This window comes from Anas acuta, chromosome Z (genome assembly GCF_963932015.1).
Source record: "Anas acuta chromosome Z, bAnaAcu1.1, whole genome shotgun sequence".
Taxonomy (NCBI): Eukaryota; Metazoa; Chordata; class Aves; order Anseriformes; family Anatidae; genus Anas; species Anas acuta.
In genome coordinates, this window is record NC_089017.1 from 56,655,983 (window position 1) to 56,666,575 (window position 10,593).

Genomic DNA, 10,593 nt, shown 5'->3' on the forward strand with positions numbered 1-10,593 from the left:
AAATAAAAGCAAACAAACAAAAACCACACACCTCCACTTTTTGCAACTGATTTCGTAAGGAATGCTGGCACCTAGCTCAGGGCTTTGTATTTGCAAAAAAAGGCCCTGTGTCCAAGTATCCTGTTAGGCTCCTTGCTCCCTGCCAAAACATGCATAACCTGTTGAATAAATTTCAGATACTAATTACCCTACCTCTGAAATCCAAGACAAAGACTTTTTAATTGTTTTAGAATCCATCCACAATACCCTGCAAAATATTTGTGCATGGTATCTTTAAACTGCACCAAAAACGGTAGATAAAGAAACAGGAGGAGTTAACCACTCCGTAGAAGAAGTCTTCTCTCATCCAAGTGCATCCCGAAACAGTCAGCTTATCCATTACTTTTCAACTACAGAATTTGGCAACCTAACACTGAATACATTTAGAAAGTCGCTTCTTGTACAGAAGCATGAGCTAAACAACTCTGGCTAAGGATGCCAGCTACCCTGCTTGTCACGAGCAGAGGAAGATGGCAATCATCAGTAGGACCTATTCAAGTATTTACTGAAGTCTCAATACTACTGCTGAAATAGACACCACTGATCTCTGTGCTATAACCATAGGGCTATGGATTTGCCAAAAGGACTAGGTACCAAAACATCTTGTAAGGCTACCTGCTTGCTATGAGCCTAGAGAAGAGTATTGTCCCCGGTGCTGTAAGGACATACAGGTTCTTTTGGCGATCCTGGGCAGAATGACAACAGCACTAAGTTGTAGTTACAATTAGAGCTTTATTATTCAACATAATTTTGTGATCAGCAGAGCAGAGGATTTTATGATCAGAATAAGCTTAGCACAGATTTTTGCATTTGTACTTGAAGATCTTTGTTTGTCCCTTCCAACCAAACAATTCTATTCCAGGATTTTACAAGTAGCATACCACAAAAATTCATAGCACAACTTAGCTTACGGTCTCTTAATGTGCTTGTTCTAATCACCCAGGCCCGCTGCAAATTGGGTCAAATCTCAATACCTGGCACACAATATAACAATCATATTCTGGACTTGAAACACGCAAAAGAATACAAGTCACTCACTCAACACTCTGAGGAAGCAGGCAACAGTGGAATGTCCCCAGATACTGGAGGATCACTGGTTTTGCTGTCCTGCAGCAGATCTGGTCCAAGTCCTGCCTACAACTTGTAGCGGCTTGATTTTATCGACAGCACTCTGTATGCTGTTATGTTTCCCTGTTCTCTGATGGGGTCATCAGAACCTGGCTGGCCATGTGCCTGGGATCTTCAAGGCTGCTAAGAATTGAGGAAGTCAGCCTAGCGCCCAGCAACCTTGAGGCTGGTATGGAGGGGGAGAAGTTCGTCAAGTGTGCAGGACCTTCAAGGTCTCATGAGGAGGGGAAAGGGGACTGACACACAACCAGCTTGGTCACAGTGAATAACCATTTCCCTTATAAAATAGTGTGAAGTTATTCTAAACGTATTACTGAGGTCAGGAGCTGAGGGGTACCAGTCACAAGTATATTAGTAAAATTTTACTATTTCAGAATGGCCATCAAGAAACCCAGCAAAGCACAATAAAAAGATGACAGTTGCTCTACTTTTTTTTTTTTTTTTTTCCCTCCAGGGCCACAAAAGGCACAAATTATTGACTTTAAAGGGAGGTTCAATTCTGTTATGGTAATAACCCCAATAACACAGTATTAGTAAAAAATTCATTAAAATGAATAAAGTAAGAACTAGCTTCAGCACTTGTCAGTTAACTTAATGGTAACATTCATTCAAAGACATCAAAAAGTTCAACAAACTGAGAATATTGCTCAGTTTTTCAATGTTACAATCTACCTGGACATGAAGCTTCAAAGAAAAAGAATACAATAAAACCATTTAACATAAAGCCTGAGAGTTATACTTAAGTCAGTTTTCACAAGTTACTAATGCCAATGAGAAAGAAAAATGGAATAAGCTGTGTAAAACACACTAACATTAAAACCTGAGTAGCTCCAGCTAAATTGTCTTACTATACCCCTTCTTCATGAGTCTGATGTTTACATAGAAATTGGACAGCTAGCTAATGCTAAAATATAAAAGGTTCAGAATGCTCAAGTTTGAATATATTCCTCTGTTTATTAATGGTAACAAATACAGACTTTGAAATGTGTAAGCCTTTAGTGAATGTTAATTCTTGGTATGGTTGCTAGACATAATATTTAACAAAGGGGTAATTTTTCTGCAGCCCAAACTAAGCACTCACGGTGTTCCTCTGGCTTTTTGTCTATATCTGTCCCTCACATTTCCCCCATAAATTACTCCTTTTTTAAGATGTGATGCTCTAAGAGGACCTATGGAGGACAAACTTAGAATAAAAACCCACTGAATTCTATATAACTTTGGAAACAATGACTAAGGCAAGCTGCAAAGGAAACAGAGAAAACGGAGTACAACTATGTAAAAAACAGTACAGTGCTTCCAACTCACCATCTTATTTGACATACACTATTGTGCTTCAACTGTATAAAAGCACGCTTTCCATTACCTGTTCTGCTTCACAGTCCCCTAAGCACCTTCCTAATGGAGATGGATGAAAAATAATATTAAGTCTAGGAACAGTACTTGGGAGATGAAACTATTTTCAAGACACACAGGGAAAAACCAAACAAAATAATAGGGCATGAGCAAAGTAAATTTCAAAAAGGCTCAGGCAATTGTTGTGGTAATTCCTAAAAAGTTGTGGTTCAAGAAACACAGAGCAAATAGTCCAGATCTCAAGTGAGAAGAACATCTTGAACTGGGGTATAACAACATTACAAACTTCATGACGGTAAGAGTGACCCAACAATATGTAGAAGAGCCAGAAAGAATGCAAGGACTAAAGAGTTGTCCTTGATGATATCTGCAGAGTGTTTCCACATAATATTCCCTTTTTAATCAGATGGATGGAGGTGGTAAAACTAGCAGAGTAATATTACCTTTTCTCAAAAGTCTTTTTTTTTTTTTTTAATTTCAGTTACAGAGTTATTTTTAAAAGCCTTGCTTCCGGGACATATGGCTGTATTGCTCCCTAGTCTGCTCACTGATGAGCACTTAGCAGGTTCTACTTACACATTTTGTTCCTTATGCTGTTTCCAACCAGCAGAGAATAGCCCGAAGGTGCTAGAAAGCACCTACATGCAAAGCGTTAACTCATGTCCAAATTAAGTTTTGAGAGCTCCTCACCGACAATATTTGCATGGACTCAGTAACAAGCATCTTGCAGGTAAAAATTATGTTATACCACCACAGGGCTGAAGAACTGCATGTAGAATACATAAAACATCATGCCTTGAACAACAAAAGAAGTTGATAAAAATCTTTGACAAACCTGTCTATAAATTAAGTCTCCAACAAGTGACTTGTGTATATATGGAGCAAATGACAAAACAGCTCTTTGTTCAGATCTTTTTGCAAAGTCTGTATATTAGGCTAGTTTCAGAAGAGGCATCACTTCAACATTATACTCCAAGTCCCTATTATAACCATACAAGTGCCTCTGCTCACCTTTGCCTGAGGTCATCTGTGAAGTGAAAACAGTTCAACCACGTGAGACCATTATCAGAAGTTAAAGAAAGAAAATACAATGACAGGAAGAGTCTGCTTATGTTTTCTTTACTGTATGGTTTCTTGTCACTACCACTGTAAAAACTGCTTTATTAAGTACAACCTTTGAGGAAAAAATGACTTTTTTTCTTGTCAACAGAACTGTGTACTTGAGAACTCTCACCAACACTGGTAATCTTTTAATTGCAACACTCAGAAATACACAGCAGGAAGTAGGAGTCTGGAAACTTTCCGGCCACGCAGAAGGTATACTCTTTATGTACCTTATAACCTTGCTGTGCTGCAGTCAGCTCTCCTGGAAGCAATACATGTTTTACCTTAACACTGTTAACACAGTGCACCTCTGCTCACTGAGTAGAAGCAACAGAGAGGCCAGCAGTAACACTGGACCAAACCTCAGTTTTCTTCATCTCTAGTAAAACAGTAGCAGTAAACCTATTGAGAATTTGGAACTCTGCATTTATCCATTTAGTTCTCACTAAATACCGGTGTTAAATACTTCACACTTATTTCATTTACCTGTGTTATTTACAGGACCATTCAGAAGTTCATCATGATTTGCCCTACACCAGTAGCTTCTTTTTTTTTTTTTTTGTTTCCTCCCCCACCCCATCATAATTGTGTGCAGCAGAGTTCTGAACTCATCATTTATTCATATTCTGTGACATTCAGATCACTCCCTCCAACTTATAGATGAATTTTAAAACAAATGATGCTTCGTCAAGATCTCTGACAATGCTCTGCATGAATGCAGTTCGTGGCTTCATATGGAGCAACAGCCTAAAGTAGGATGTATTCCCTTCAATAAGCTGCAAAAAGTAAAGTCAGACTACAGACTTGAAAAACGTTATCTATATTCATTTCAAACACTTTGCAGTAATTACTTATTTTTAAAGTGGAGAGTAAAAAAGGTTGCAAGCAGAAGGTTGTTTCAGGGAAAAAAGTAACTTTCATATTACTTTTAAACAAAGAAATTACTAACAGCTTTGCTACTTTTGAGAGAGGGAGTTAGGAGAATACAATAAAAGAATTTACTAACTTTTTAGAAAAGGGGGGACTGAGAGAGGGAGTTAAGAGAATCTTATCAAGTAGCGATAGAGCACTGACGGCATTAAACTGGGATGCTGCTTAATGCTGTGGTGCATTGTGCAAATTAACTAAAGCAGGAAGCCTTGGGCCCCTCATCAAGGTCAGTCTCCTAATAAGAGTGTGAGCCTGTCTTAAGAAACTGGCAGAAATGGGTCCTGGGGATGGGTAAGAGCCAAGGAGTAACTGAGTCTGCGCAGAGACAAGAGGTCAAGGAGCGGTGACAAGGAAGAGTCATCAATCTTCATCCCCACGACCCCCGGCACCCACCACCAGAACACACTGCGCAAGCGCAGATGGGAGGAGTTTATGGAAATGACTCCTTGGAGATAATTTTAATATGAACTGGGGACAGGTTATGAGCATGTATAGGTGTACTGGGAAACTTCATGCATATGTAACTCTTTCCGGCATATAACCGAGGCAAGTTGCTGCATCAGATGCACACGACTTTGGCGGGACTACCCCCCCAGCACTGAATAAACACACCTACTGTACAGTCCTACTGACTGTGGAGTCAGCTTTCCGTGAGTCACTTTATAGTTCTGTTTTATATATGTTCTCTCCTGAAGACCCACCAAGTCGAGCTCAACGGGACAAATTTTCTGCTACTACACTATAACCATGAAAAAGTTCGGCCCACTCTGAGGCAGTAGAAGGCAATCTAAGTCTTCTTGAAAGACTTTTTTTGTTTGTTTCCAACAGCATGTGGCCACCAGAAGCAGAAAAAAACTGAAGTGGTTAACAAAATACACTCAGAGAACAAGAAGATTGGGAAAGCCCCAACAACTGCACCTACTAGAAAGGGAAGCATCGGAGTGTTATTGGAAAGCTTGTTAGTTCCCAAAGCTATGTACCACTAAAACCATTCACATAATACATCAAATCCAACAAGTTTCTTTTACCTACTTCAGGAAAGGACTGTCAAAGGGGGAACTCTTTCATTCAGCAAGTCTTTTTAATGGGCTGCACAAGCTCAAAATGAAGTCAGCAGGTTTGTGTTTTTTTTTTTAAACATCTCACTTCATTATCAAAGATTTCAGTAACACATTGAGCACAACATAAAAAATTTATGCAGATTAAAATGTTGTCAAACTGTACAAGTAGAACTTGATTACTCTTAATATAATAATGAAATTTCTCTTTCTGAATTAAACACTAGTTTTGTCTTTCTGCTGCATAACCCTAAAAATTATTATTCTGCATTTAAACGTTAAAATTAGGAAATTAGCATATATTTGTAACTTAAGTATTTTTTCTTCACCCATTATCTCCATAGCTCATAGCTGCAATTTTTTGAATGTGCAGGAAATACTTTTGTTTAAAGTTACCGTAATTTTACACCATGCAGTGTTCCAACAGAATAACCTCAAAACTCAGTGACTTCTGCCATAAAGGCGAAATTCATTATTCTAAATGGATGTTTAGTACCCGCCATACATAATAAAGACATTTAAGTTTCTAATAAAGGCATTTAAGTAGCCCAACACCTGTAAAAACTGAGCGAGGTCTCACTTTCCTTACTGACAACCACCAAGGCCATATATGCTAATATTAAAATAAAAGTTATTTTTTTTAAATAGCAGCGCATATTCTATTCTGCTCTACGCCACCCTATATGCTCCCCAAGGCACCAACCCCCTGAAGCTAAATAACCATAGCATCAGAGTCCAAAGCTCCTCAAAGTAAACAGAAGCTCAACAAATGAATACAATTACATTTTTTTTCAGTTAACAGCTCTTTCTTAATAACAACACAATCCACCTACAGCTGCAAAAATTAAGTTTTGCTCTAAACAGCTTAAGGCTGCCTTCTGCTCCAAGCAAGGCTGACTCAGCTGATAATAAGTGTTCAAAATCCAGTCTTAATCATGGACTGTTTTGCATATGTTTTTAGTGGTATAGTTACCTCTTGCTGAGGTATTAGAAAGATACCAAGCACTTGTGAGATACTAAAATAATTAGGTAACTACCATTTCTCCCAAAGGGAACAAAAACCATTTGACTACAAACCAACAAGTTAGAGCTTTGGTGTTTTAATAATATTTTTTTACAGCTAGACGTTGCAAAATTTCAATGTTCATATGTCAAATGCAACATACAGAGACTGACACAGGCCAAGCATTTCATGCCCCATCATCCAGCTTGTTCTTGGTTATAAAGACCAACAACCAATACACACATAACAATCACACTCTCATATCATCCTACCTATTTAGACCCTCAAACACAATCAGTATCTCAGGTAAGAGCAGGAAAATTAATCAGTATCTCAGGACATGCTCCTCCTCTCCATCTGTGTGCCTCTATTTCCCTGCTATTATTTAAAAAGGTTTACAGTTTGATGCACAACAAAGCATTTCCACAGCTGAGACACCATATAACTTCATTAGCAATGCAAACAGCTCTTTTCCTCATGCAAAATGAACTAAATAAACACGCATATGAAGTGCCTGCCTTTGCTTCAAGAATAAAAATCTCTTCCATAACAACTCCAGAATAGGAGAGAAAGATATCTTATAAACAAACTGCTGCGTTCATTGTGCAAACAAATGAATGAGTAAGCTTCAGCCCTGTAAGCAGAACGGAAGGGATACTCATTTTGAACGCTACGACAACTTATGTTGAGTAACAGCTGCAAAACTGCATATTTTGATCCCACTGCATTGAAAATAATTAAGTTCCAAAGAGGCTCAAACTAAGAGGCTGTAGAACAGTTCCAGTCCACAAGGAAGCAGCCTATTTTACAGTGCCAGCTTCTTGTTTTCAGCTCCTCCTACAGATGCCCAGGCTTTTATTGCAACATTTAACCTGCTGTAAAAGTCACAAGTAACGCGCAGAGGTCAGCTTACCATTTCTGCTGGGGCTACAAGGAAAGCAACAAAGATATCATTGCCCTCAAAGATGGAAAACACCAGAGTTTCCACAAGTAAAGGGAAGACCATGGAAACAGGGCAAGAGGGAACAGGAAAATCAACCAATTGGCCTGTACAGAGAAGAAAAAGAAGTAGCAAGACAAACAGTATGCACAGAATGGCAAGATAAAGTTTACTGCAAAAGTGCATTTCGTTTTAATTTACTACATTAAAAAAGATGCAATTACCCAAACACTAAGATTATAAACATTGACAAAAAGTCACTATATCATAGGGATGCTGTGTGCCCATGAACCTGAACGAACTGTCTTCAAGACTCTGGTGGCATATACTATAAATTTATTTAAAAAACACTGAGTCAGTCTGCTTGTGCATAAGCCATTGCCATAAAATAGATCATAAGAGAAGTGGAGACACTACATAAAGTAAGGAACGCATTGCATTTATAAGACTGATTACCTAGGCTTGCTAATGAAGTCAAGAAGAAATTATTCCCTCTCATGTCAAAGATCATTTGTTAAATATTCGTTCATTACTTTCTTGCAAATAGGGAAATTTGAGGTAAGACAATTTATGACACAACATTCTGATCAAGGCCTTACCAATTTCACCTTGAAGGCACAACTCCCTTATGAAGCAAGGCATTAACAGCTCTGAACAACAGACCCACTGTCTCCAGAAGGATATTCAGCTATCCTCTGAGCTGTATTTCTGTTTGCTACTGAAATCCAGTGCCCCTTCTCAGATATGTCCTTTAGTCCTCAAAGCTTTCAGAAGCGTAGCTCAAGCAGCATTCAGAAACATGTGTTCTGACATACACATAATACTAGTTGGAAAGAAACTTAGGAGAGGTAACAAAAGTCAATCTGAAGTGTGAGTGGTTTATGTCATGCTAGCATCTCTCAGCTGTCCGTACGAAGCACGACGGCATCAACATTCTCCCAGTAAGTGCTTTAAAATACAAATATACAAAACTCAGTAGAGTTTACATTACAGGAAAGCATCAAAGTGCAGATCAGAGAGTGTGCTCAGAGGAGGCTGTGCATGCTTTAAGCCAACGTACAAAGTTTTCAGACATCGGAATAATTTCCATGAGGACAGTAAACAAATGGAAAGAGAAGTGATCTTAACACGCTGGTTAGAAAGCATAGATTTTCAAAGTTTACCTTTCATAACCACAACTGTCAAAATAATGACCAGACTGGGGGAAAAAAAAGTGTTTGGGGAGCTGTTTAGATAAGAAATATCATGACCCGTAAGTTTTATTTTTAAGTGACTGCTAGCTGTTAGAGATTTTCAACAACCTTCTGGTTCCACAGAGAGGACAGGGAGGGCTGGAGTTTACTTAGCCCTTCCCCAGGGCCATACCCTCAGGTTTCAGGTTAGTGACAAGCTTGGGAATTCTGAGCTGTCTCTCCACAGGCACTCACTAATCGCAGCTAACACAAGATCTTGAAAATGCGAGTTCCCATGAACTCTGACGAATATAATGTTCTGGAGTTCAATGTTTTTACAGTTTTGCTGCGAGACCGGGGCACTAGTCCCAGAAACACCCTTCCAACTAAGCCCAACCCTGAGCGAAACGCGCTGCCGGTAACTCCAGGCAACGCAACGCCTGACTGCGGCGTACTTCCAGACACCCACCCCAACTGTGCCAGCATTTCATCACAGAAATCCACGGGTTTGGGTCACGATCAAGAAACTAACTCGGGGACCCGCACGGGCTGGGCTGGCTGAGGCGAGGCGAGGCGACCCCCGGGCCTCGCCTCAGGAGCCAACGGCCGCCAACGGGCGCCAACGGCCGGCCCCGGCCGCCCCGCCCCGCCCCGTCCGTCACGGCGCCGTCAGGGCGGGGCTGAGCGGGGCGGAGCGGGGCGGAGGGTCCAGCCCGGCCCGGCCCGGCCCGGTGTGGGCACGGGCACGGCCGCCCGGCTGCGGGTGGAAACTTGGGAGAAGTTGCGGCTCCCGCCGCCCCGCTACCTGCTGATGAAGCCGTCCCCGTCGCCGTCGCAGGTCTGGAAGAGGCGCCTCATCCGCTCCTCCTCGCCCGTGCTGGACGTGTCGCTGCTGCTGCTGCCGCCGCTGCTCGCCTCCGCCACGGCGGCTGCCGCCATCACGCGCCCGGCTCCCCTGGAGGAGGAGGAGGAGGAGGAGGAGGAGGAGGAGGAAGAAGAGAGGAGGGGAGGAGAGGGGAGGGGAGGGGAGGGGAGGCGGCCGGGGCCGCGGGCGGGCGGCAGCACAAAGCCGGCGCGGGGGCGGGGAGCCCCGCTGCGCGCCCCCGCCGCGCGCCCCCGCCGCGCGCCCCCGGCCCCGCCGAGCCCAGGCGCGTGCCCGCTGCCCGCTGCGCGCCGGCACGGAGCTGCGGAAAAAAAACACCTGGTTGGCAAACTTGGTGTGCGTTCATTTAATGTTCCCTGCAGTAAGTGCCCTTTTCAATGCCTGGTTAAGTTTTAATCAGTCCTTTTTTTTCTTTTTTTTTTCTTACAGGTGTGAAGAGGACCCGTGCGCCATCAGCACACGCAGCAGCAACGCTGTCGTTCATCCCTGTTGGAAGTACAATTGTGAACCAGCCAATTCTTGTTTCTGAGTCCACACCTTTTTTTCTGCACTATCATATGTTACTCTTCGTACTTCATTCTTTGAAGACAGACGTTTCTTCCCACATAACATTGACGATGTCTGGTGAATATGTAAAGCCAGCAAAGTTATCAAACTGTTCATGTTACGCAGCCGCTTTCAAGTATAACAGCTGATGGCAGTTGTTCCATTGTTAATATTTATTGTATTTTAACTAAGTCATTACAAGTCAAAGAGTCTCCGTGGTGTTTTATTAGCCAGAACCACTTGCAAGTACAAACATGCATGCACTCACTGTCATATTCTCATTCACTTCAGTTTTTCCAATTTTTCTTGCCCACGTGGGGCTTCCTGGATGACCAGAGCACCAGGCCAACACATTTCCATACCCCTTCTAGAGAATGGAAGAAGGGAATATTGCAAGTATCCTCATTCCTTCATACTGTAGGGTGCAGTCTTTGAAG

The 10,593-nt window shown here is 41.8% G+C and overlaps 1 protein-coding gene and 1 long non-coding RNA gene across 4 annotated transcripts in view; one reads left to right on the top strand and one right to left on the bottom strand.

Annotated features, from left to right (window-relative positions):
- Positions 1-9,719, bottom strand: part of MCC (MCC regulator of WNT signaling pathway) — a 192,822-nt gene extending 183,103 nt beyond the window's left edge. Inside the window, exon 1 of one of the 3 annotated variants that reach the window (XM_068667631.1) lies at positions 9,533-9,719. In XM_068667631.1, coding sequence (XP_068523732.1) covers positions 9,533-9,666 — 134 coding nt within the window. In that variant the 5' untranslated portion in view covers positions 9,667-9,719. Of the gene's footprint in view, positions 1-9,196; positions 9,229-9,532 lie in introns of those variants that run through there. The other 2 variants (XM_068667629.1, XM_068667630.1) reach the window with 2 other exon arrangements.
- On the top strand, positions 9,298-10,368 carry LOC137848500 (uncharacterized). The gene is made up of 2 exons (XR_011091392.1): positions 9,298-9,565; positions 10,040-10,368. It is a non-coding gene; the product is annotated as an uncharacterized lncRNA (long non-coding RNA).
- Positions 10,369-10,593: the final 225 nt, after the last annotated feature.